The sequence below is a fragment of the Hypomesus transpacificus genome, chromosome 17 (assembly GCF_021917145.1).
Source record: "Hypomesus transpacificus isolate Combined female chromosome 17, fHypTra1, whole genome shotgun sequence".
Taxonomy (NCBI): domain Eukaryota; kingdom Metazoa; phylum Chordata; class Actinopteri; order Osmeriformes; family Osmeridae; genus Hypomesus; species Hypomesus transpacificus.
Window position 1 is genome coordinate 271,855 of NC_061076.1, and position 27,441 is coordinate 299,295.

At 49.8% G+C, this 27,441-nt stretch overlaps 2 protein-coding genes across 2 annotated transcripts; both read right to left on the bottom strand.

The window, feature by feature from the left end:
- Positions 1-733: 733 nt before the first annotated feature.
- Positions 734-22,956, bottom strand: brwd3 (bromodomain and WD repeat domain containing 3). The gene is made up of 41 exons (XM_047037575.1): positions 22,529-22,956; positions 22,319-22,377; positions 22,198-22,227; positions 21,943-22,002; positions 21,289-21,439; positions 20,949-21,047; positions 20,460-20,620; positions 20,061-20,282; positions 19,686-19,786; positions 19,007-19,077; positions 18,516-18,616; positions 18,382-18,422; positions 18,107-18,211; positions 17,677-17,827; positions 17,388-17,522; positions 17,083-17,211; positions 16,707-16,932; positions 16,300-16,449; positions 15,966-16,140; positions 15,787-15,880; positions 15,348-15,518; positions 15,141-15,214; positions 14,733-14,979; positions 13,436-13,552; positions 13,200-13,307; positions 12,969-13,093; positions 12,784-12,866; positions 12,556-12,667; positions 12,348-12,409; positions 12,086-12,241; positions 11,877-11,997; positions 11,653-11,778; positions 7,742-7,814; positions 7,566-7,619; positions 6,969-7,112; positions 5,238-5,390; positions 4,970-5,139; positions 4,805-4,893; positions 4,139-4,258; positions 3,538-3,941; positions 734-3,495 (listed from the first exon to the last, which is right to left on the bottom strand). Exons 1-41 carry the CDS (start codon positions 22,560-22,562, stop codon positions 3,010-3,012), a joined length of 5,490 nt encoding a protein of 1,829 aa, XP_046893531.1. The 5' UTR covers positions 22,563-22,956; the 3' UTR covers positions 734-3,009.
- On the bottom strand, positions 22,949-26,233 carry LOC124479074 (non-histone chromosomal protein HMG-14A-like). The gene is made up of 6 exons (XM_047037574.1): positions 26,057-26,233; positions 25,157-25,183; positions 24,957-24,986; positions 24,580-24,624; positions 24,172-24,309; positions 22,949-23,753 (listed from the first exon to the last, which is right to left on the bottom strand). The coding sequence occupies exons 1-6, from the start codon at positions 26,069-26,071 to the stop codon at positions 23,706-23,708; spliced, it is 303 nt and encodes a 100-aa protein (XP_046893530.1). The 5' UTR covers positions 26,072-26,233; the 3' UTR covers positions 22,949-23,705.
- Between the last annotated feature and the right edge of the window lie 1,208 nt (positions 26,234-27,441).

Consider the following 27,441-nt stretch of genomic DNA (forward strand, 5'->3'; position numbering starts at 1 on the left):
AGGGGGGCTGGTGTTGGTCAGGGTGGAGGAGAGGGGGGCTGGTGTTGGTCTGGGTGGAGGAGAGGGGGACTGGTGTTGGTCTGGGTGGAGGAGAGGGGGGCTGGTGTTGGTCAGGGTGGAGGAGAGGGGGGCTGGTGTTGGTCAGGGTGGAGGAGAGGGGGGCTGGTGTTGGTCTGGGTGGAGGAGAGGGGGACTGGTGTTGGTCTGGGTGGAGGAGAGGGGGACTGGTGTTGGTCAGGGTGGAGGAGAGGGGGGCTGGTGTTGGTCTGGGTGGAGGAGAGGGGGACTGGTGTTGGTCAGGGTGGAGGAGAGGGGGACTGGTGTTGGTCAGGGTGGAGGAGAGGGGGACTGGTGTGGTGGCCCTGGCTGCAGATCCAGGACATGGTGCATGCTTATGACTCATCACAGCTTTGAGGGGGCAGCTAGAGATGACTCATCCAGTCTGGGATGGTTGTCCGACGACCAAAGAAGAGCGGCTATTGTAAGATTTTAGTGATTTAGAAGGATGAGCGTGTTGCAAATACCAGCAAGCCCTGCCATGACAAATAGACGGCAATCAGGAAAACATCTGGAAGGCTTTGCAGGAGAAATGTTGGTTTACCTTGTATCTTTTGGGAGTGATGGAACATTGACCATTTTATTTTCCAAAGTGCTATTAACATGGCTGAGAGAGAATGTCTGGGTGAATGCTCAACGTTAACTACAGAACAAAACATGTACAATCAGCATAACCTTGGGAGAAAATCTACTCTGCTCCTTTTTATTAAAAAACACACACACACACACAATCAAAACATTGTGTAGAAAAAGACAGTCACAAATAAGCATTTTACACCTAGAATGTCATTTTCTGGTTCCTCCTGATCTGTTGTTGGAGACAGATCCCTTAGATCATCTATCAAATGTAAATAATAAAAGTTCCCAAAATATGAATCTTATGCATTGGCCCAAGGACATCATCTCAAATCTACCACCATTTAGCAGAATAAGCTAGCACAAGTTAATGCTAAGCCCTTAATTGGCTACCCCAAAAAATAAAATAAACAAAAACAGAGGTTTGCTAATGATTTGATTTCCCAGAGTACAATCTCCTTCCCTAGTTGGGAGGCTTGAATGGCAGCAAATGGCCTGAGATGGGGTCGGGGGGGGGAGGGGGGGTGTAAAGGTCAGGGGGCGGGGCTATGGGGGGTTAAAGGTAAGGGGACCAGACGACCTGCTTCCTGAATGACATCAGACCACCAATGCTACACAGTGGAAGACCCAGCTCTCCCCTGGTGACGCTGTGCTGCAGCGATGGCTTACGTTTCACCCCAGGAACCTCCGTAAAGCTCTCCAAAACCACATCTGTCACAGAACAGTTCACCCTGGAAGGTGCACCACAAAGCAGGCTCAATGAATTAGCAGGAAAGAAATAAACTTGGTCTTTTTTGACAACAAATTATGTACATGACTACCTTCCATACATTTTCTTATTCAATTCAAATTCAGCTTTGTGGTCCCTTAGGTGGATCCAAATGAATATAATATTGGCACTATGTCCTGTTATCTGTATGTATTGAAACTGCATGAAAAAACCTTGCTTGTATGTTGATAACATGATCAGGAGCTAACTGGTACACAGACCATCTCAGCTGCCTCGCACAATACGTCATGTGCAAATATCTCACCCTTATTATTAGATAAGAAATAATTGCAAAGTGTATAATACAGTGAAAAAATAAATATCTGTAGTAAAAAAAAAAAAAGGTTAAAACAAAAAAAAGTCTTCATTTGAGTAAATAGCGGAAGTGAGAGGAGGAGATGCATAAACCATCTACCCATAATGCACTGCGCTTGCAGGGGCAGAGTTGAGCGAGGGAAACCAGGAAGTTAATTCTCAGATCTGATTCCACAAGCTCTGGCCTGTTCAGAAACTTGATGCTATACACATTGATACACTTCACCGTCTATTAAAAAATCGAACTCAAGCCCAAACAAACACGACAGGATAAGGGGGAAGACACGCCTATATCTGGGGTGCCTGTGCAAATACAGAGTGAGTTGACATCAGTGTGAAGTTGTTTACAGTTGGGGTGGGAGAGTATTAAAAACATCTGGCCTGGAAGTTGAGGATGTCCTTAATGTCAGATGACAGCAGGCATGCAGCACTTTATCAACAAACAAACTGGGAAACAGAAAAGTCCCTCTAAAGTTCCTCTCTAAGACATCATGACGACAGACCTCGATGAGCAGCTGTCTCCATCAACGTGAATTCATATGATCACTGACCTGGTCAGCTCAAATCTATGAATGGGCTTCAGAGGAGGGAATATAGGCCTTAATCGCTGGATCATCTCTCAACACAGGCTCTCCATGGAAGAGGGGGACAGATGAATACATACTTTATGAACAGAAGACTCCAGCTAACATGATTGTATCAACCTGATGAATCCACCCAGGGAGAGAAGCGTGTCTCGGTCACCCTGGTGGAAACAGAGAGCCACCTTGAGATGGAAAACAAGCACCGTGTTTGGCATGTGTGAACTGCTGCTGTATGACAACAGCTGAAACACGACCAGGCGGAGGGAGGGAGGGAGGAGACAGGGATGAGGATGAGAGGGGGCAGGAGATGAGAGAGAGGTAGGGAAAGAGAGAGAGGTACAGAGAGAGAGAGCGGTAGAGAGAAAGAGAGAGAGGGAGGGGCAGCCGTGGGGATGACTGACCACCCTGGACAGACCCTGGAGAGTGGTAAGGCGGTGGTGAGTGAGGGAGTGTCTTGTGTATGTCCATGTGACTGTCCAGACCAGGGAAGGAGTCCTTGGTAAGAAGTCTACAGCACCACTGCCCATTTAGAGGCGTAAACAGTCTTCAACACAAAGTCAATCATCATCATTACAACAATCATACAAAAGAAAAACAAAAAAAGAAAATCCCTGCAGTATTCTGTTTCATTATTTCCTTGTAGTTAGTCGACAGTCTTGGTTGCAGCTCTGAGGGGCGGCAGGGGGAGGAGAGGTGGGGTTGAAGGTGTCAGTGGTTCCATCCCATCAGGTGACTGACGCGTGCCTTCTCCGTCATGCGGCGCACCCTCCCGGAGCGCGACAGGCCCAGGTTGAGGGGGTCCTCCCCACCCGGCTCCTCCCCCCCCGGCTGCTCCCCACCCGGCTCTTCCCCACCCGGGGTCTCCTCCTCAGACTCGTCGTTGTACAACACCGTCCTGCGCCCCTGGTTCCTGGTGTTCACCCGCAGAGCCTTCCTCTGCCGGCGGCTCCTCGGTCGAAGCTCCGCCGCCGTCGCCCTGGTAACCCCAACCCCCTCCTCCTCCTGGTCCGTGTCCTCCCCCTCCTCCTCCTCCTCCTCATCAGGCTCCTCCTCCTCCTCCGGCTCCTGCTCCTCATCCTCCTCCTCGCCTGCTACCTCCCCCTGAGGCTGCTCCTGCTCCTCCTCCTCTTCCTCCTCCTCCTCACCTTCTTCTTCTTCTTCTTCTTGGCCCTCCTCTTCCTCCTCCTCCTCCTCCTGTTCGTCCTGGCCCCCCTCCTCTTTCCCTTCCTCCTCCACCTCCTCTTCCTTTCCTTCCTCCTCCTCCTCTTCCTCGTCCTCCTCCTCTTCCTCCTGCTGTATCCGGGCTCGTTTAGCTCTCTCTGGGAGCCTCTCTCCTCCCCTCCTCCTCCTCTTCCCCAGGGCGGTCGCCTTGCCCCTGCTGTGTGAGCGTACGCAGGGGGCCTTGCTGTAGTCATGGTCGCCCCCCTCCACAAACTTCTCCACGTCCGAGTCGGATTCTCCGTCCCCGTCGGACGAGGAGGACGAAGACGAGGATGACGAGGAGGATGAGGATGATGAGGAGGACGAGGAGGAGGAGGAGCTGTTGGAGCCGCCAGACACCTGCTCCTGATTGGCTCTGAGCAGCTGTCTCCTCAGGCTCTGTCTGGAGCCGTTGGTTAGAGGTCCGTTACGCAGCGGCGCTGGAGAGAGAACACACACACACGTCACTACTGTACCACACCACTACAGGAACCAGCCCACTTCTGTTGCACACATCTCTACTGTGCCACGTCAACACAAACAGACTATCAGGTTCAAATCATTTCCATAGCATTTTATAGAAATGATCTGATTACAAGCTGGTTGTTTTTAATCCAGTATAAGGTGGTGGTCGTACCTGCTCTGCTGCGGGGGGGCCTGCAGCCAGGGCCCTGGGAGCTGCTGTGGCTGGCTGGACCTGAGCTGGATGACGGCTGGCTGTCCTCATCCACCAGCCCGCCGCTGGACTCTGAGGCTGCTGAGGACACAACCACAGCTGAGAATCAGAGAGTCTCCCCACAGCATCACACCTGGCCCTCACACACACACCTGGCCCTTACACACACACCTGGCCCTTACACACACACACCTGGCCCACACACACACACACACCTGGCCCTTACACACACACCTGGCCCACACACACACACACACACACACACACACACACACACACACACCTGGCCCTCACACACACACCTGGCCCTCACACACACACCTGGCCCTCACACACACACCTGGCCCCCACACACACACACACACCTGGCCCTTACACACACACCTGGCCCTTACACACACACCCACACCTGGCCCTTACACACACCTGGCCCACACACACACACACACACACACACACACACACACACACATACACACACCTGGCCCTCACACACACACCTGGCCCTCACACACACACCTGGCCCTCACACACACACACACACACCTGGCCCTCACACACACACCTGGCCCTCACACACACACCTGGCCCTCACACACACACCTGGCCCTTACACCTGGCCCTTACCTTGAGACGGCCGGCGAGGTCGTCTCTTAGATGAGGTTTTGGATTTGTTTGGTTTGGTTTTCTTCCCTGACTTGTGTTTCCCTCTGGGACTGGACAAGACACTGGGTTAGAAGCAAACAAGATGAGGGGGAGGGGGGGGGGTGCGTGTAGGGTGTGTGTGTGTACCTGCAGGGTGTGCTGGGGGGAGGGGAGCTGCCTCCACTGTGAAGTCTCTTCCTGTAGTTCTGCCTCTGGCGGCTTCTGCGCTGGTTCTGAAACGCTGACTTGTAGTCGGAGATGATGGCTATGATCTGCTTCTCAAACGAGGCCGACAGGCTAAGGGTCATGGTGTAGATCTGGGGAGGGGTCACAGGTCAGACACCAGTTTATTTTGTATTTTGGCGGGGGGTTTCATGTCATCTTCCCTCGCGTCTCCATGGCGACAGGCTCTAACCTGGGACTTCTTGTTGGGCGTGTAGGCCTTGGAGTTACTGAAGATGAGGCGGACGTCTTTGGAGAACTCCATGGGGTTCTCGTAGTTCCCCTCCAGCAGGGTCTCCGACACGGTGCCCAGGTCCATGGGGGTGTCAATGATGTCCCTGTAGTCCTGGGTAAATGAAGAGGATCTTATTGGGTATATGAAGAGGTTTAGAGAGGATCTTACTGGGTATACGAAGAGGTTTAGAGAGGATCATACTGGGTATACAAGGAGGTTTAGAGAGGATCTTACTGGGTATACGAAGAGCTTTAGAGAGGATCTTACTGGGTATACAAGGAGGTTTAGAGAGGATCTTACTGGGTATACGAAGAGGTTTAGAGAGGATCTTACTGGGTATACGAAGAGGTTTAGAGAGGATCTTACTGGGTATACGAAGGAGGTTTAGAGAGGATCTTACTGGGTATACGAAGAGCTTTAGAGAGGATCTTACTGGGTATACAAGGAGGTTTAGAGAGGATCTTACTGGGTATACGAAGAGCTTTAGAGAGGATCTTACTGGGTATACGAAGAGGTTTAGAGAGGATCTTACTGGGTATACGAAGAGCTTTAGAGAGGATCTTACTGGGTATACGAAGAGCTTTAGAGAGGATCTTACTGGGTATACAAGGAGGTTTAGAGAGGATCTTACTGGGTATACGAAGAGGTTTAGAGAGGATCTTACTGGGTATACGAAGAGGTTTAGAGAGGATCTTACTGGGTATACGAAGGAGGTTTAGAGAGGATCTTACTGGGTATACGAAGAGCTTTAGAGAGGATCTTACTGGGTATACAAAGAGGTTTAGAGAGGATCTTACTGGGTATACGAAGAGGTTTAGAGAGGATCTTACTGGGTATACAAGGAGGTTTAGAGAGGATCTTACTGGGTATACGAAGAGCTTTAGAGAGGATCTTACTGGGTATACGAAGAGGTTTAGAGAGGATCTTACTGGGTATATGAAGAGCTTTAGAGAGGATCTTACTGGGTATACAAGGAGGTTTAGAGAGGATCTTACTGGGTATACGAAGAGGTTTAGAGAGGATCTTACTGGGTATACGAAGAGGTTTAGAGAGGATCTTACTGGGTATACGAAGGAGGTTTAGAGAGGATCTTACTGGGTATACGAAGAGCTTTAGAGAGGATCTTACTGAGTATACGAAGAGGTTTAGAGAGGATCTTACTGGGTATACGAAGAGCTTTAGAGAGGATCTTACTGGGTATACAAGGAGGTTTAGAGAGGATCTTACTGGGTATACGAAGAGCTTTAGAGAGGATCTTACTGCGTATACGAAGAGGTTTAGAGACGATCTTACTGGGTATACGAAGAGCTTTAGAGAGGATCTTACTGGGTATACAAGGAGGTTTAGAGAGGATCTTACTGGGTATACGAAGAGGTTTAGAGAGGATCTTACTGGGTATACGAAGAGCTTTAGAGAGGATCTTACTGGGTATACGAAGAGGTTTAGAGAGGATCTTACTGGGTATACGAAGAGCTTTAGAGAGGATCTTACTGGGTATACAAGGAGGTTTAGAGAGGATCTTACTGGGTATACGAAGAGCTTTAGAGAGGATCTTACTGGGTATACAAGGAGGTTTAGAGAGGATCTTACTGGGTATACGAAGAGCTTTAGAGAGGATCTTACTGGGTATACAAAGAGGTTTAGAGAGGATCTTACTGGGTATACGAAGAGCTTTAGAGAGGATCTTACTGGGTATACGAAGAGGTCTACAGGCTGTCTGAAGGGCTCTGAGTCGGGGGAGTCCACCATGCGCCTCACCAGCTCCAGACACTGACCCCGCCACGCCCGGACATCCAACACCACCCCGCGCTTCTTAGGAGAGGCCCGGGGGCGCTGGCACAGACAGGAGACACACATTCAGGACAGGACAACCCTGGTGGACGCTCAGCAGGGTCTGCCAGGGCCGGGTGGTCCTCAACCCTGGACCAGGGCTGAACACCCCTGCTCTAGCACATGCAAGGCAGGGAGTCCCTGAAGACCAGGGCTGAACACCCCTGCTGTAGCACATGCAGGGCAGGGAGTCCCTGAAGACCAGGGTTGAGAACCCCTGCTCTAGCACATACAGGGCAGGGAGTCCCTGAAGACCAGGGTTGAACACCCCTGCTCTAGAACATGCAAGGCAGGGAGTCCCTGAGGACCAGGGTTGAGAACCCCTGTACCAGGGTTTACAAATCACTCCAACATGTTTCTCCTGGAGTCTCCAGTGCCCAGCGAGGTGTACCAGTGTTTAGGTTCTGACTACAACTGAAGCGTTCCTGAGGAGGAACCACAGCCTGCCGCACTCACCCGCTGTCCTGTGGACGTGCCCGGGGTGTCAGAGTCCACCTCCACCTCCACGGTCTGCACACACGCACACACACACAGTTACACAGTAGTTGAGTTTAGAACACTGCAAACATGACACGTGTAACTTCCTGGGTGAAGCAGGAAGCGTTGTGAGCCGAGCGGCCTCGTCCCCTTACCTCGTCCTCTCCGCTGCTCATCTCGGACTTGACCCGTTGGTACAGATCCATGATGTCCACGCTGCTCTGGTCCCTGCAGACAAGCATGAACACACAGCTGCTTCACATCTACAGGGTGTTCATCATGAGAGCTGCTTCACATCTACTGGGTGTTCATCATGAGAGCTGCTTCACATCTACTGGGTGTTCATCATGAGAGCTGCTTCACATCTACTGGGTGTTCATCATGAGAGCTGCTTCACATCTACAGGGTGTTCATCATGAGAGCTGCTTCACATCTACAGGGTGTTCATCATGAGAGCTGCTTCACATCTACTGGGTGTTCATCATGAGAGCTGCTTCACATCTACAGGGTGTTCATCATGAGAGCTGCTTCACATCTACAGGGTGTTCATCATGAGAGCTGCTTCACATCTACTGGGTGTTCATCATGAGAGCTGCTTCACATCTACAGGGTGTTCATCATGAGAGCTGCTTCACATCTACAGGGTGTTCATCATGAGAGCTGCTTCACATCTACAGGGTGTTCATCATGAGAGCTGCTTCACATCTACTGGGTGTTCATCATGAGAGCTGCTTCACATCTACTGGGTGTTCATCATGAGAGCTGCTTCACATCTACAGGGTGTTCATCATGAGAGCTGCTTCACATCTACTGGGTGTTCATCATGAGAGCTGCTTCACATCTACAGGGTGTTCATCATGAGAGCTGCTTCACATCTACTGGGTGTTCATCATGAGAGCTGCTTCACATCTACAGGGTGTTCATCATGAGAGCTGCTTCACATCTACAGGGTGTTCATCATGAGAGCTGCTTCACATCTACAGGGTGTTCATCATGAGAGCTGCTTCACATCTACAGGGTGTTCATCATGAGAGCTGCTTCACATCTACTGGGTGTTCATCATGAGAGCTGCTTCACATCTACTGGGTGTTCATCATGAGAGCTGCTTCACATCTACAGGGTGTTCATCATGAGAGCTGCTTCACATCTACAGGGTGTTCATCATGAGAGCTGCTTCACATCTACAGGGTGTTCATCATGAGAGCTGCTTCACATCTACTGGGTGTTCATCATGAGAGCTGCTTCACATCTACAGGGTGTTCATCATGAGAGCTGCTTCACATCTACTGGGTGTTCATCATGAGAACTGCTTCACATCTACTGGGTGTTCATCATGAGAGCTGCTTCACATCTACTGGGTGTTCATCATGAGAGCTGCTTCACATCTACAAGGTGTTCATCATGAGAGCTGCTTCACATCTACAGGGTGTTCATCATGAGAGCTGCTTCACATCTACAGGGTGTTCATCATGAGAGCTGCTTCACATCTACTGGGTGTTCATCATGAGAGCTGCTTCACATCTACTGGGTGTTCATCATGAGAGCTGCTTCACATCTACTGGGTGTTCATCATGAGAGCTGCTTCACATCTACAGGGTGTTCATCATGAGAGCTGCTTCACATCTACAGGGTGTTCATCATGAGAGCTGCTTCACATCTACAGGGTGTTTATCATGAGAGCTGCTTCACATCTACTGGGTGTTCATCATGAGAGCTGCTTCACATCTACTGGGTGTTCATCATGAGAGCTTCTTCACATCTACTGGGTGTTCATCATGAGAGCTGCTTCACATCTACAGGGTGTTCATCATGAGAGCTGCTTCACATCTACAGGGTGTTCATCATGAGAGCTGCTTCACATCTACAGGGTGTTCATCATGAGAGCTGCTTCACATCTACTGGGTGTTCATCATGAGAGCTGCTTCACATCTACTGGGTGTTCATCATGAGAGCTGCTTCACATCTACTGGGTGTTCATCATGAGAGCTGCTTCACATCTACTGGGTGTTCATCATGAGAGCTGCTTCACATCTACTGGGTGTTCATCATGAGAGCTGCTTCACATCTACAGGGTGTTCATCATGAGAGCTGCTTCACATCTACTGGGTGTTCATCATGAGAGCTGCTTCACATCTACTGGGTGTTCATCATGAGAGCTGCTTCACATCTACAGGGTGTTCATCATGAGAGCTGCTTCACATCTACAGGGTGTTCATTATGCAGCTGCTTCACATCTACTGGGTGTTCATCATGAGAGCTGCTTCACATCTACTGGGTGTTCATCATGAGAGCTGCTTCACATCTACTGGGTGTTCATCATGAGAGCTGCTTCACATCTACTGGGTGTTCATCATGAGAGCTGCTTCACATCTACTGGGTGTTCATCATGAGAGCTGCTTCACATCTACAGGGTGTTCATCATGAGAGCTGCTTCACATCTACTGGGTGTTCATCAGGGTGTTCATCATGAGAGCTGAGAGCTGCTTTCAGGGTGTTCATCATGAGAGCTGCTTCACATCTACTGGGTGTTCATCATGAGAGCTGCTTCACATCTACTGGGTGTTCATCATGAGAGCTGCTTCACATCTACAGGGTGTTCATCATGAGAGCTGCTTCACATCTACTGGGTGTTCATCATGAGAGCTGCTTCACATCTACTGGGTGTTCATCATGAGAGCTGCTTCACATCTACTGGGTGTTCATCATGAGAGCTGCTTCACATCTACTGGGTGTTCATCATGAGAGCTGCTTCACATCTACAGGGTGTTCATCATGAGAGCTGCTTCACATCTACAGGGTGTTCATCATGAGAGCTGCTTCACATCTACAAGGTGTTCATCATGAGAGCTGCTTCACATCTACTGGGTGTTCATCATGAGAGCTGCTTCACATCTACAGGGTGTTCATCATGAGAGCTGCTTCACATCTACTGGGTGTTCATCATGAGAGCTGCTTCACATCTACTGGGTGTTCATCATGAGAGCTGCTTCACATCTACTGGGTGTTCATTATGCAGCTGCTTCACATCTACAGGGTGTTCATCATGAGAGCTGCTTCACATCTACAGGGTGTTCATCATGAGAGCTGCTTCACATCTACTGGGTGTTCATCATGAGAGCTGCTTCACATCTACTGGGTGTTCATCATGAGAGCTGCTTCACATCTACTGGGTGTTCATCATGAGAGCTGCTTCACATCTGGGTGTTCATCATGAGAGCTGCTTCACATCTACTGGGTGTTCATTATGCAGCTGCTTCACATCTACAGGGTGTTCATCATGAGAGCTGCTTCACATCTACAGGGTGTTCATCATGAGAGCTGCTTCACATCTACTGGGTGTTCATCATGAGAGCTGCTTCACATCTACTGGGTGTTCATTATGCAGCTGCTTCACATCTACAGGGTGTTCATCATGAGAGCTGCTTCACATCTACAGGGTGTTCATCATGAGAGCTGCTTCACATCTACAGGGTGTTCATCATGAGAGCTGCTTCACATCTACTGGGTGTTCATCATGAGAGCTGCTTCACATCTACTGGGTGTTTATCATGAGAGCTGCTTCACATCTACTGGGTGTTCATCATGAGAGCTGCTTCACATCTACTGGGTGTTCATCATGAGAGCTGCTTCACATCTACTGGGTGTTCATCATGAGAGCTGCTTCACATCTACAGGGTGTTCATCATGAGAGCTGCTTCACATCTACTGGGTGTTCATCATGAGAGCTGCTTCACATCTACTGGGTGTTCATCATGAGAGCTGCTTCACATCTACTGGGTGTTCATCATGAGAGCTGCTTCACATCTACAGGGTGTTCATGATGGAGGATCCATGAGGATCCCTGAGAGACATCCTCCTCACCAGGTCATGTTCACTTCTGAGGTTTTGGGGGTTTTCCCCTCATCTGAGGGTCTTAGGTCTACTAACAGGAGCTGATCTGTGGGTCTCTGTGACCTGTAAAGAGGCTGGCTGGCCTCATGTGACTGGAGGCTGGCCTCAGATGTGACTGGAGGCTGGCCTCATGTGACTGGAGGCTGGCCTCATGTGACTGGAGGCTGGGACTCACCCGATGAAGAGCAGCAGCACGTCGGTCACCACCTTGGCAGCAGCCACGATGGGGCTCTGGGGCTCGTTGAAGGTGCGTGCGTTGTGCTCGATGTAACGCACCTCCCACATGAGAGCAGAGATACGCCTGCAGGACAGGACAAGGTCAGCTCTGGAGAGCCCAACATCAGGCGTGTGTGACACAAACGGTGTGTGTGTGTGTGTGTGTGTGTGTGAGAGAGCGACCTGTAGAAGCGGTTGTCCAGCTTCTTACGGATGGTGCTGAGGTCTGTGAGGTAGGCCACCACGGTGCAGTACTGGGGGTAATCACACAGGTCCACCGGCACGCCAAACGCCTTCGCCACATCTGAAGACACACCTCACACAGTCAACCTCAACCTGATGACCTCAGAACGGTCACCTGAACCCCTCGTGGTCAGCGTGTGGGGGTGTACCTAACGTCAGCAGGTCGTCGATGGCGTGGACGACCCTCTCACAGTCCTCGTCCCGGCTGTGAGCGCCCCACTCCCCCTCCTGCGGGGCGTACAGCAGGGACCGCAGCTCCTCCTCCGTCACCGGCACGCCGTCACCCTCCTCCTCCGGGAACGCAGCTGGGGGGGGGGGGGGGGGGACACACACACACACAGTGTGTGTGTTAGTCCTGTATGTGTGTGTCTGGGTGGAGGCCTGTGTGTGTGTGTGTGTGTGTTTGCTGACCTTCATCAGGAATGGGCTCCATGTCCCACGGGCTCATCCTCTCTCTCTCCCCATTGTCCCACCTGAGGAGGAGGGGACACAACGTCAACACACCTGCTCTCTCTCTCACCTCCACATATTCAGCTGTCTAGGTTACTGGACTATGTAACACTAACAGAGTGGGGGTACTTACTGGACTATGTAACACTAACAGAGTGGGGGTACTTACTGGACTATGTAACACTGGAACAGGCTGTCGGGGTACTCTGACTGTAAAGGCTGCTGGTCGTCCACAGAGCCGAACCACCAGGCGTTGTCGATGATACTCCTGAAGCGCATACCTGACAGATGACACGAGGTTAGAATGAGACTCCAGCCCTCTGGGGGGAGAGGGGATGGGGGGGAAGAGGACAAGGTGGAGGGATGGAGGAGGGAGGCTGGATGGATGACTACTAACCTGGCTGCCAGTTGTGTTCTTTAGCTTCATTATAAAACTGCTGTAGCACCAAGAAATCGATGACGTCAGGCATGTCATGGTACCTGATGGAACAACGTACCGTTAAGCTAGAACACAGAACGCGGGGCCTAGAAATAAACACTACTGATGTCAGAAGAGCTGAGATGAGCGGGGGTGGAACTGACTTGAGGGAGAAGGACTCGCTGGTCATTTTGCCTGATATGGGGTCCAGGAAGGCCAGCTTCAGACAGCACAGAGTGGGAGGGCCCACCTCGTACTTGATGCCAACCACCTTCACAGACTCCTGGTCCTACAACACAGACAGGGAGGGAGGGAGGCAGAGGTCAAAGGTTGTGCTTCGTCAGAGACAGCCCAGCAGGAAGGTATGACAGCGGCACGCAGGTGATTCAGCTCACCCTGAGGTTGAGCTTGTTCCATGGCTGCTTCTGAGGGTTGATGCTGTAGGCCTTGGCCCTCCGGACGGCCCTGACATAAGCCTGGTGGCCCTGTCTGAAGTAGATGAGCTGCAACAACACACCATGCATCAGCACACAAGACGCTAGCCTCTATAGAATACATGTATTTAACTCAACTAGAAAGACTAGCCCCTGGAGGCATGACCCCACTCCTGGGAGGCGGGGAGCCCACTTACCTCATCGCCCATCTGGGGCACGAAGGGAGAGCGACGGGGGAAGGTCTCCATGATCCAGGACGGGGGCAGCCACTCCTCCGCGTCACACCCAGCCAAGGAGAGAGACGTGCTGGGCTTCTGAGCCCACAGAACACCCCAGGTCAACACATCATCCAGCTCAGCCACAGAACACCCCAGGTCAACACATCATCCAGCTCAGCCACAGACCACCCCAGGTCAACACATCATCCAGCTCAGCCACAGAACACCCCAGGTGAAAACATCATCCAGCTCAGCCACAGAACACCCCAGGTCAACACATCATCCAGCTCAGCCACAGAACACCCCAGGTCAACACATCATCCAGCTCAGCCACAGAACACCCCAGGTCAACACATCATCCAGCTCAGCCACAGAACACCCCAGGTCAACACATCATCCAGCTCAGCCACAGAACACCCCAGGTCAACACATCATCCAGCTCAGCCACAGAACACCCCAGGTCAACACATCATCCAGCTCAGCCACAGAACTACACTAGAGTCTGACTGCCCTGAGAGTGGGATAGGATCCCCTGTGTCTGACTGCCAAGCATTTACATTTATTAATTTAGCCGACGCCTTTATCCAAAGCAACTTCCAAGAGAGCGCTTTACAAAAGTGCATAGGTCACTGATCATAACAACGTGGGTAGCCAAAACATGAAGCATACATTGTGAAAAAACAAATACGTGCAAAGTGCAAGAGTGTACCTGTAGAAAAAACAAGCAACGATAATATATTTCACAGCGAGTGCAAGAATTTTCAATCAAAGCATACGACTGATCCTCTGTACCCTAGTCTTGTATGTAGTTAGGTTATAGTACATAATTTGTGACACTGCTGGAGGTGTGTGACACTGCTGGAGGTGTGTGTGGTACTGCTGGAGGTGTGTATGACACTGATGGAGGTGTGTGTGGTACTGCTGGAGGTGTGTGTGGTACTGCTGGAGGTGTGTGCGGTACTGCTGGAGGTGTGTGTGGTACTGCTGGAGGTGTGTGTGGCCTGCTGGAGGTGTGTGTGGCACTGCTGGAGGTGTGTGTGGTACTGCTGGAGGTGTGTGTGGTACTACTGGAGGTGTGTGTGGCACTGCTGGAGGTGTGTGTGGCACTGCTGGAGGTGTGTGTGGTACTGCTGGAGGTGTGTGCGGCACTGCTGGAGGTGTGTGTGGCACTGCTGGAGGTGTGTGTGGTACTGCTGGAGGTGTGTGTGGTACTGCTGGAGGTGTGTGTGGCACTGCTGGAGGTGTGTGTGGTACTGCTGGAGGTGTGTGGTTGTACCTTCTGTTGGGTAGGTCTTTTCTTCTTCTTCTTATCCGCTGGTCTCCGACTGGCCTCCCCAGCCTCCCCCTCCCCAGCCTCCCCCTCCCCGGCCTCCCCCTCCCCGGCCTCCCCCTCCCCGGCCTCTCCCTCCTCCTCCGAGCTGCTGTACCCCGGGGGCCGGATCTGCCGCCGGCTCGTCCGTTTGGGCGGCTGGAGGTTGATCCCAGCGTCAGCCGTCCAATCGGAGTAGTCGCTGGAGGACTCGCTGAGGCGAGAGGGAAAGGGGGTTAAAGATGACAGAGGTGTGAGGTGATGTTCTCCAGTCAGACTGGAGGAGCTGAGGGGGAGCTAGTGACTGAGGTAGTGACTGAGGTAGTGTGCAAGCTAGTGTGAGGCAGACATGGTAAGGAAGTGAAATGTATTCACCTGGAGCTGCTGTCACTCTGCCACCTGGCTTCACCGTCAGACGACGCATCGCTGGCTTCCATCTGCTCCTCTGCCTGCACACACACACACACACACACACACACACACACACACACACACACACACACTTAGTCCAACAGTCCCTCTGGTAGAGTTCTGCTGCTGTACCGTCATGACTAAACTGTGACCACCTCCCCCCCCCCTCACCTCTCCATCGCTGTCGGAGTCTGCCTGGCTGTCGCTCGCCCTGGCTCCCCCTCCCCTGCCCCGGTCGGCCGGGCGACGCACGCGTGCAGAGCGGGTCTGGTAGGAGTGCCGCTGAGGCTTCTTCCTCCGGCTCGGCCGTAAGGTGCGCATGGACGACACCTGGGGGTCGCTCTGGGAGACAGGAGGGAGGGAGGAGAGAGGAGGAGAGAGGGGGGAGGAGAGAGGGGGGAGGAGACAGGAGGGAGGAGAGCAGAGGGAGCAGAGAGGAGGGAGGAGCCAGCGTTAGTTTCCTGTCTTGCTCTGGGATTAAGGAGAATCCCTGCTGGGCTGGATGAGGGATGGATGAGGGAGGGATGATGGAGGGATGGATGGATGAGGGATGGATGGATGAGGGGAGGGATGGATGGAGGAGGGAGGGATGGATGAGGGAGACACTCACAGGGGTGTCTGCAGCCACAGGCTTCTTCTTCCTCTCAGTGTTGTACAGGGAACACTCCACCTCCCCCTTGGCCCGCCTCGTTTCCTCCATCACCCTACACACACACACACACACACATCGTCTTAGACACAGCCTGCTGCAAGGGGAATGTCTGTGTGTGAGTGTGTGAAGTGTCTCACCTGTGGACCCCCTGCTGCACCTCCGTCACCACCACCCTCCTGCTCCAGGCGAGCAGGTCTCTCTCAGTGGCCATCTGGCTGCGGGGGGCGTTGTGGTGCATCTGACGCACTCCCTGCACCTGACCGCTGCTCTGCGTGCCCTCGCTGGCCTCCGCCGCCACGCCCTCCTGCTCACCTGGGCCACGGGACGACACGTTAGCACCACACCTGAGCACGCTAGCCAATCACAGAAGCCCGACTCTGGCCCCTGGACCTTTGCTGCATGTCTTCCCCTATGCATCACCCTTCACTTAAAAAATAATAATGTATCTTTAAGATATATAAATAAACGTACCGTCCGGTGCAGGTTGGGCCTCCAGATTTCCATCTCTATTGTGCTGGTCCTGCAGCTCTCTGATCAGGTTGTCCAATAGGCTTCCTGCCCCGGCCTGGTCACGCTCTGCTGTCTGCTGACCAATCACCTGCTCCACCACCTCACCATCACCTAGGCAACGACAGCAAACACAGAGGACATGTGTGATCTCACTGCTGAAGCTGACAGGACATTTCAGTAGGAAGATCAGTGTTTGCAGAAAGGAGTTTCCATAGGAGGTTTAGGGTGGGTTTAATGTTAGCTATGTAGCCTAGCTGTGCTACAGGGGAGATGGTTTACCATTAGCTATGTAGCTTAGCTGTGCTACAGGGGAGATGGTTTACCGTTAGCTATGTAGCCTAGCTGTGCTACAAGGGGAGGTGGTTTACCGTTAGCCACGTAGCCTAGCTGAGGCACCAGCTGCTCCTCCTTGCAGCTCTCCCTGCCAGGAACCAGGCGCTGGTAGTGGGAAGGGTGTGGGTTCCCGTCCACGTCCACCAGGAAGGGCGGGGGCATGAGGTGGGGCGCCTGCTGGGTCTGTTCGTCCAGGACGTAGTTGTTGGCGTCACGGATCAGCGGGCGGAAGTCGGTGTGGAAGAACATCTGGTCTGGAAGCTGGAGCAGGGAGACCGTAAGGTGTTGAGTGGAACTGAACTAGATCTGGTGTAGAACTATCTTCTTCTCTCCCCGGCATGGTAACATGCTAACATGCCAACATGCTAGCAGGCTAACATGCTAACATGCTAGCAGGCTGGCAGGCCTCACCTTCTCGTACGGGCCGCTACAGCCGAAGCCAAAGATGAGCAGATGGCCGTGGGAGTCTGTGCAGGCGAAGTTCTGGCCGTCAGCAGAGAACTTGCAGTCGAACACAGCACCGTGGCCCTGGCCTTCAATCTGCAACCACAGTGAGGACAGAGGGATGGTGAGAATTTAGTCCTATATATGTGGGACATGGGGCTATAAAACAGTCTCCCCAGACATGGGTTAATCTTAGTCCTGGACAAACAGACTTCAAATGCAGATGTTGAAGATTCTCAATGAATGAAAAAGAATTTCCGTGAGTCACCCACCATGTTGAAGAAGTTGCGTATCTTGGCTCCCTTGGATAGGTCCCAGATGAAGATGTTGCCGTCGTGACCAGCAGACAGCATGATGCGCTGGTCAAAGGGGTGGGCTTCCAGGACAAACACCTCATCATCATGACCCTGGGATGGGTGTGTGTAAAAAGAAGAAAGAAAGAAGAAAGAAAGAAAGAAGAAAAATCCATGAAACTCAACTCAGGACATGAACATGTGGTGTTTGTGTATGGAAACAGGAAGTGACATCGCCGGGTGGGGGGCCAGAGGCCAGGATACTCACAGAGAGCACGTGCAGCAGCTGTCCAGAGGTGGAGCTCCACACTTTCAGCAGGTAGTTGGAGACGGCAGTGATGACGGTACGGTCGCCACGGTCCCACGCCACCATGGTAACCACCAGCTTGGTCTTGTCATCTCCATTCACCACAGCAGTCCTGGGAGGACACACACATCAACACACACGCACACACACACACACGTCAACACACTGACCTCAACACACCACAACACCCAGCCCTCATCCATTCACTCTCTATGTAAGGGATCAACGTATAGAGTAGTAGGTCACTACTGCTAAATAAACCCTGTTGGGTTCCTGCATCTAAAATGTATCTTATTGCTTCCGAAAAAACCTTAGAATGCCCTTAAAATGACCAATCAGAAACGAGTATTCAACAAAGCAGCGTAGCAACCATCGCTGTGTGCCCTCTCACCCCGGTAGTCTGGCAGCTATGTCCAGACTGATGCTCTTCCACTCCTGCTGCTGGTAACGCCAGACCCTGGCCGTGCCGTCACGGCTACCGCTCACGAACCTCAGGCTGGGAAAACAGGAGTCACACAGCATCAGCAGCAGCCAAGCAGGAACTCAGGTCTGAATGGAAGTCTATGGAAGGGGGGTAACCAGGGGTAGGCAGCAGTGTAGCTGCCACAACCTAAGTCGGACTTGAATGGAAGTCTATGGGCGGGATCTGTCCACACACACACTCACCTGTCGCTGTTGTTACAGAACTGGACGACCACAACCTTGTCCTGGGAAAAGAAGAGGGTTTAATGGACAGTAAGTATCATTGTTTGGGATCCCACAGTGAGAGGTACGAGGTCGGCCCCTCCATCCCTCCTCACCATGTGAGCATCCAGCTCCGACAGCTTCATGGGGGTGTCAGAACCCAGGTAGTACACCCTGATCACATGGTCCGTACTTCCTGTGGCCAAGAACATCCCGCCTGAACACCACAGAAGAAGAAGGATAAGAGATGGATATTACATTAACATGTAGTCATTTAGCAGACGCTCTTATCCAGAGCGACTTACAGTAAGTACAGGGACATTCCCCCCCGAGGAAAGTAGGGTGAAGTGCCTTGCCCAAAGACAAAAGGTCATTTGGCACGGCCGGGAATCGAACCAGCAACCTTCTGATTCATAGCCCAAGTCCCTAACCGCTCAGCCATCTGACTGATATTAGGCTGAATAAACATCCAAACGCATCTAGTGTTGTGACTTGTGTCCCCCCCCCCCTTCATAGTGAACTCTCAAGGTTGTCTTGGTGCCGTGTTTCACAAATAGCCGATAGAAGATAGAGAAGCATCTTGAAGATGAGGAGTTGGTCCACGTACCACTGCTGAAGGATGAGGAGGAGATCTGGACCCCGGGGCGGGAGCGCTCCATGAACTTGACAGGACGATCGCTGCAGGGAGGACACATTTAATGTTTCGCTACACGGACCATGAAATACAAAGATAAGTGGTTGCTCTGAGCCAGGGATGAAAGCAACATTGCAAATCTTAATATAGTAATATCTAAAGAGCGTGACTTACACAGCGTCAGAGCCTCAGCCCAGATATGAGTTCCTCAGATCAACAAAGTAATTGTTACTTGTATAGAGGCAATATCACAGAGGCCAGCAAAACTGCACCTAAACACCCTCCATGTCCCTGCGGACCTGCAGCTAAACACCCTCCATGTCCCTGCAGACCTGCAGCTACACACCCTCCATGTCCCTGCAGACCTGCAGCTAAACACCCTCCATGTCCCTGCAGACCTGCAGCTAAACACCCTCCATATCTCTGCAGACCTGCAGCTAAACACCCTCCATGTCTCTGCAGACCTGCAGCTAAACACCCTCCATATCCCTGCAGACCTGCAGCTAAACACCCTCCATTTCTCTGCAGACCTGCAGCTAAACGCCCTCCATTTCTCTGCAGACCTGCAGCTAAACACCCTCCATGTCCCTGCAGACCTGCAGCTAAACGCCCTCCATGTCTCTGCAGACCTGCAGCGGTTCGTCCCACCTACCTGAACTTCATGGTGAGCGAGTGCCACAGCCAGAAGCACACCATGCCGTCCGCTCCGGTGGAGGCCAGGTACCGCATCATCCCTTTGACCCCCGGACAGAACTGAGGAGAGACAAGCCACAGTCACCTCTCAGCCGTGGAGAGAGGGCCACCAGACCACCCTTGGATGGGGGCGTGTCTCACCTGTATGGGGGCGTGCCTCACTTGTATGGGAGGGCGTGTCTCACCTGTATGGGGGGCGTGTCTCACCTGTTTGGGGGCGTGTCTCACCTGTATGGGGGCGTGTCTCACCTGTATGGGGGCGTGTCTCACCTGTATGGGGGCGTGTCTCACCTGTATGGGGGCGTGTCTCACCTGTATGGGAGGCGTGTCTCACCTGTATGGAGGTGATGGAGGCAGCGTGCCCCTGCAGCACAGTGATGGGAGCACAGGTGCGAAGGCACCACACCCTGATGATCTTGTCACAGCTGGCCGAGGCGATGAGCGTGTTCTCGTAGTTCACCGCCATGTCGGAGATCTCGGCCGCGTGGCCGCGCAGCGTGGACAGCAGACGCCCGTCGTCCGTCGACCAGATCTTCACCAAACAGTCGTCTGAACCCTGGAGGACCAGCCGGAAGACACGCGCTCAGACGCTCTTATACACAGCCACCCACAGAGACGTGAACATGGAAGCTCAACAATTCGCAGGTAAATGCTCTGACCCAGTCCTGTAACAGACACGGCGAGGATTTATAATCCGATCACATGTTCTCATAATATTGCTAGCGAGCCTCACGGTGAAGATGCGTCGGCCGGTGCGGTCGAAGGCCACGCAGTACACGGAGGACAGGTGGCCCAGGATCCTGCGGTGCAGCTTCAGGCAGGAGTAGCCGGAGGTGGGCTGGGCGTGGCCAAAGCGGGCGGAGCCTGTGGTCTGCCGAGCACCCATGATGGAGACTGGACGAGGGAGACACAAGGTCAGAGGTCAGCCTAGTGGGGGACTAAGCTGCTCCCCAGTCCTGGAGACATAACAAACTCTCTTTTTGTACGTGAAAGTCTGTGTTGATGTGTCATAAGTCATGCGTTGCTGTACAAGGAACACACTACCAAACATGTTATCGTATAGTTAGGCTTCTCTCTCTCCTTCGACAGGGTTAAGGTTAGAGAGGGCTAATTGTTGTTGTGTGTGGTTACTTTGTTTTGAATCTGTCTATACGTTCTGTGAGAGAGTACTGTGTAGAGAGGATCGTAACAGTTCCACAGTCTGGGTGAAGTTGGAACATACCGACGCTGGGAGGGGGGGCGTTGCCGGCGGGGGGTTCTGGCGGTCGCCCTCGATGAAGCGCGGCCACGGCAGATCCGCTCCACACGACATGGCTGCAACCTGACACACACAACCAGCATTACATCATTTCCTGTGCGAAAACACGGTGGCCTCCAATCACTGCACAACAACATGGCTTTAACTACAGATCGTAAGAATAACAATGTAACCACAAAACATTGTTTTACAGCACATAGCTACGCTAAATAATATGGGTGTAAATCTTTCAATAGTATAAAATCAATACTCTCGATTTAAATACATGGAGACACTGAAGTAAGGAGATGATAGAAGGGCTCACTTCTAGATGTGCGGAGCAGAGACTGTTTCCCCACCCCCAGCAGGGTCTGTACCCCCGGGACGCAAGGTGGGGTCTCCTTGTCTATGAGAGGTCCTATTTGTCGGCATACTCGCAGGAGATAGTCTGCTGGAATATGCTGGTTTAGGATCACCTGTAGACAACATGAAGTGGAGATTTAAAATGCATCAAAAATGATAATCAGCGATGCAAACATTAGCAACAAATTTAAATAGGGAAGTAATCTAGTGTTGCAAGTCAAAACACACACAAGCGCACGCACATAGGCACGCAGAAGTGGCGACCAATCACATTTACGCTTTGTAAATTCTCTCCGCTAGTAGTAATAGTAACTGGGATTTCATTGGCTCGCAAAGGTGATTGACATTTAACAAGGCCTCGTACATCCACGTTCTGTTTGCCCTCGGTTAACCCCTCCTCCATACCACACACAACACGGCACTTATTATTTAACACACACATAATAAAATGTATATACATTTAATTTATTTGTTTATATTACGAATTGTGTGTCTTACAAATGTGTACATAGAGTTGAAATGCTTCAAAATTGTGATTTTTGAATTTTACGAATACATTATCACAAAAGTTATAAATATTAATCAGCCGGCTATAAGTTATCATAATAACACTCACCCAGTCTTCGAAGTTTCGTTTGTATCGCTTTCCGTCCCAACTCCATCGTTCAGGAATCAACTAAAAAAGGTAGACACGCGGTTGGAAAAGCGCTTCGAAACTCGGTAACGTTATCTAGCAATCTAGGATACAATAGCTGGCTACTGTAATATCTCTACGTATCAGTAGCACAATATTACAAACCACTATACAGCAGAAAGTGGGCAATTTCACGAAAACGCGAGGTACAAGTAAATAAGAGCGAACGCTGCTCACCTCGTACTCTTCTAGTTCCTCAACAAGGATCTGTATGGGGAGAGAGTTTCTACTAGTAAGAACAGACATATTTTGTAATAATTTATAACTGGTGTAGGCCTACATTATCGTTCGGTGTTACCTGTGCCGCCTTTTTACACGGTCCCGACTGCAGAAATCTGGCAATGAGGTAATACAATTCTGAAAGGAGAGAGAAACATTAGCTCGCTAGCAACCATTCAGCTAGCGTTAGCCAACTTGCTAACAATTAGCCTACTGACTAGTTAACTGATACAAGACAAATCATGTTTCGCTGCGTTGATATTCCAGTGAACCCTATGGCAGAACTCACCAGCTTCGATTTGTGAACACTGTTCCTTTGCCATCACTTGAGAGAGACGGCGGCATTAGACTATCTGGTGCTTTATTTAGCTAACTAGCCTGCTACTAGTGATAGCTTCTGAATTGTTCCCCACTGTATTCGGCCTTTCCTTTCTCAAGCTACTGTGACCACCTGGTGCTCCGTTAGCGCCCCCTCGCGACCGATGAATCATCAATGCAGTTCGGTAGTTCTCTCGAAGGCCACATGGTGGTCCCCACAAAGAACAGTCCCTTCGTCCTGTTCGTTGTTTTTGTCTGTTAAACTATAAAAAGCAACCGTATCTGTACAATAAACTAATCCACAATATAAGGAATTTGATGTTGCAAAAATGTTCTTATAATAAACAATGTGTTATTCAGTTTGCACAAAGAAATGACACAGGTTGCAACATGAGGAAAAATCCAATAACTGCATTTATTTCCAATTAGACATCCAGTACTTCAGTGGGTAGCTTCACATTTGTCATCAGAATTGTCTGTTAAAAATGTTTTTAACTATTTTTTTTCAAAAACATCCTGTATACATGAAAAGGTTTCTTCTTTGTGAAATTAATTTAAAGCCAATAAAATTATGAAGCTGGTGATTCCATGCTTTTATTATGCCTGGAATGTTGTCAGAAATGGTTTTTAAATCCTATTTTTTACAGATAATCAACTTTAAAAGAAAGCAACCCCCCAAATAAAGAATAACAATGCACATTAAGGGTAAAAATACAACTTACTAAAGTCAAATGTTATGAGTTGGTAAACTCAATGTGATATAAACTGCACCAGTTGCAATTAGTTTGCCAGTTGTTGATTTTCCTTTCTGTGTCCAACATATCACAAATAAAACACAAAACAGAAACTCATTGTTGCTTAAAAGCGACGTGACTACGTCCTAACAAAGACAAACCCTCCAAATTTAGCTTTTTTGCTTTTGTGCTAAAAACCTGTACCAATAATTACAAAATTCTTGATAAAAATATTCCTCTGTCAATAAGGTAATTGATGTTTCGGGGCAACCACGTGAGAGTTGGGGGCTGTGTGGTTGGCGGGGCGGAGCGAGGCAGGGCAGAGCGAGGCAGGGCAGAGAGAGGCAGGGCGGGCAGAGCGAGGCAGGGTGGGGCAGAGCGAGGCAGGGCGGGGCAGAGCGAGGCAGGGCGAAGCTACTCGGCTGCTGTGTCATCTTTCTCTGGTTCCTTCGGAGCTTCGACCTGTAAACCACAAGCAGAGCCTACATGACCACACGGCTGCAAATGACACAGTCGTTTTAATTATTAAAGCACAATCTCAAAAGTCATTTAATTTGACCAATGAGTCATTTTGTATACACACATTTTTCATTAACATAAATACCCATGCATAACATGAATCAGAAGGGATTCAGATGGCTGAGCGGTTAGGGAATCGGGCTAGTAATCAGAAGGTCGCTGGTTCAATTCCCGGCTGTGTCAAATGACGTTGTGTCCTTGGGCAAGGCACTTCACCCTACTTGCCTCGGGGGAATGTCCCTATACTAACTGTAAATCGCTCTGGATAAGAGCATCTTCTAAATGCCTAAATGTAACTGAGTCTCCATGCAAAACATGAATCTCCATGTATAACATGAATCTCGTAACCATGACGGCGTACTTCGTTCGTCTTGGTGTCTCCATTCTCAGCCTTCTTCTTCTCCTTGGGCTCCTCTGCTTTCGCCTTCTTCTTCTCCTTGGGCTCCTCTGCTTTCGCCTTCTTCTTCTCTTCCGTCTTGCTGTTTACCTCTTTAGCTTTCTGCAAGGACAGGTCCTGCCATGGGTTAGCTAACACTCGCAAAGGCCAAGTGTGTCGGGATCTTATTCAAACTAAATCTGAGTGAGACGACATATTTACATTTACATTTTATTCATTTAGCAGACACTTTTATCCAAAGCGACTTCCAAGGAGAGAGCTTTACATAGTGTATAGGTCACTGATAATAACAACAAGATAGCCCCAAAATATTGCCCAAAACATATCAGAGTGGATGTGAGTGGGGATGCAGGGTCTTCACAGGACACATACCTTCACTAGCTTCTTTGGCTTTGGTTCTGGTTTGGGAGCTGGTTTCTAAGAACAGAGCAGGAAATGTCACAGACATGCATAGGACACTTTTTTTTTTAATCATTTAACATTGAGAGTCAGGTGGCTGAACGGTGAGGGAAGCGGGCTGGTAATCTGAAGGTCGCCAGTTTGATTCCCGGCCGAGCCAAGTGACGTTGTGTCCTTGGGCAAGGCGCTTCACCCTACTTGCCTTGGGGGGGAATGGGGGGGAATGTTCCTGTACTTACTGTAAGTCGCTCTGGATAAGAGCGTCTGCTAAATGACTAAATGTAATGTAACATTATTTGGCATGAGATGAATGTTACGTCAAAGTAAGTTGTGTAGAATTTTGCTCCTACCGCTGATAGCCTTGCAGATCTTCTCTGGGGCTGAAAGCAAGGAAAATAATGACAATTACACCTGAGGTGAATACTAACTTTTTGTATTTAATTGCAAGGGCATAAACCTACCTATAGTTCCAGTGCTCCAAATAAAAACTGCTCTTCCATCAATAAATATTATTACAATCACAGATCAGTATTTCATGAACTGAACATACCTCCTCTTTGACCTCTTCATCTGTTCCCTGAAGATTAAATAAATACAAATGGCATAAGAATATGTCCCGAAGCAGCGTTAAAGCACTAAATTTATGTTCATTGATTAAACTAAACAGATAGCCAAACACTAGACCTGTGTGTACAAAACGAGCAATAAACAAAGTAAACTGTTAATCAATTGAGTCTCGTTCAGTTAACTTCCGACATTACACACGTTTAATGATCTGAAGCTTCACTACTCAGATTATGGGCTTCGGCGAGTTCTTGTCTGGATCATCAGTCCAGTGGAGCGGAGAGAGCCGCTTTATTGGGACAGTCTATTGGTTTTTACCCAATTTGTCAGGGGGATGGGCAGCATTTGGTTTTGCTTTACTTCGCCACCTGGCGGTAAGAAGGCGTAAAAGCAGTCCTTTGACACGAAGAACAAAGAATGCATTAAAATCGTTTATTTTAGCGCCAATCTTAGAATCAAATCATGTCGACGAAAAACTAGAGTTTTTCCTTTATTTTTCACTGCTATTTTAATGGCAATCGGTGCAATCTTTAGGCCATAAGGCACCTTTCTTGCTTGCCTGTCCGCGATGGAAAGGCTAGGAACTGCAAAGCATGGCTGCTTGTGCTTTCAGTAGCATGGAGATTTTGCTTGACTCGGACCGACACAAGACTATGAGCGCCTCTCAAGAAACCAGAAATAAACATCCGTATGAACGGGAAAAGGGCGTCATTTGTTAACCAAAAAATTTCAAGAATTATTTCGAACACATTTTGTCAGCTGCGTTCATAAATGATTGCAGCAGATTTGTATTAAATCTCTCTTGTCTCGTCCGCTACATATTATCACGACTGATTTATATGGGCAAAAGTATCTAGTCAAGACTGTTGAATAGGTGTCTACATACCTTTCTCTTCGGCATGTTGGACCTCGGGGGATTCTGTCTCGATAGAAACTAACAGGCAATTTTTTTCTGACTGAGTTCACAGTTTTCAAGAGACTGGCGTTCTCTTATTACTAATACTGTAGTAAACATACAGCACAAGTAACACATCGAGGCCAGCGGTTGGATGGGGGCAGGGTAGGTGCGCCTAGAACGTGACTGATGTTTCGTTTGGCCAATCAAAGGCTGAGAATAGATGTCACAAAAGAACAGGATTTTCAACATAGATCTTTTTAGCGCGAAATTCTTTAATGGAAGTGAATAGCGGAACGTTTATATGGTGTTTGTGTATCTGACTCAACTTTCCACGAATGGCTACATTAGTTACATGCACATCGTGTCCTGGATTATGTTTAAAATGTTGATTGACCTTTGAAAATTGAAATGCATGCCCTACAATGTTATGTATGTTATCAAATGCATCCACATTTTGACCTTGATGACAGGCCTATTTGACGGCCTTCTAGCGACATAAAATTCGATCAAAAGGCCTTTACTTGTAAGGACAGATGAACACTTTTCATACCTACTTAAGAGATGAAAAATTTAGATATTTTCCTTGTGGAAACCAGAAAACAGCATCTACATTTGCAGGAATTCAGCCAAAAAATGCAACGCGTTTTAAGGAATTTGGCCTACAATGAAACGCAAAATGCATTGTTCTTATTTTCTACTTCATTATCGCCATAGGCTACTGCTTTACAAGGTAAACGACTCAATAAGAGGTCAAGTAGGCCAATAAGAGCGATAGATTCAAGATTTATTCTCTCTGCAGATTGAGCGGATGCTGAACAGCAACACGAAAGAATCAGCTCCAATGCCCCATCATTAGATTCTAACAGCTACATCTAAAACATGTAGGCTACATTTAATCACAGCTTCATAGCTATGTGGGCTACCTATATGCAGACTGAATGAGCATCTTGTTAAAATCGTCTATAGTTTGGGTGATAGTGATCAGGAGCACTGTTTTGGCGACTGGAGTCAAATTCCTCCACTACTTCTAATTTTCACAAGATGGCGGTATGGATCTATTTAGAAAACTGTCACCCGTCAGATAACGACAGAAAAAATCATCAAGGTGAACAATAAAAGGGGCCCTGCTAAAATAAAAAGGACATCTTAACTGATCGTACTGGGGCGGACCACTGCGGTGCTTTGAAAATGTCCTCTCAGATTAGTGGGTTGATGCCATCAAGTAGGCCGGGGAAACCTGGGACTAAACCCACAGTCACGAGAAGAGAAGATCTCTCAACGGACTCTGGTTGTCATAGAACTTTCACAATGAAGATGACACTTTTATTCTTCAAAACACAATACCGAGAGGTATTTTTATAAGACTGATTTGT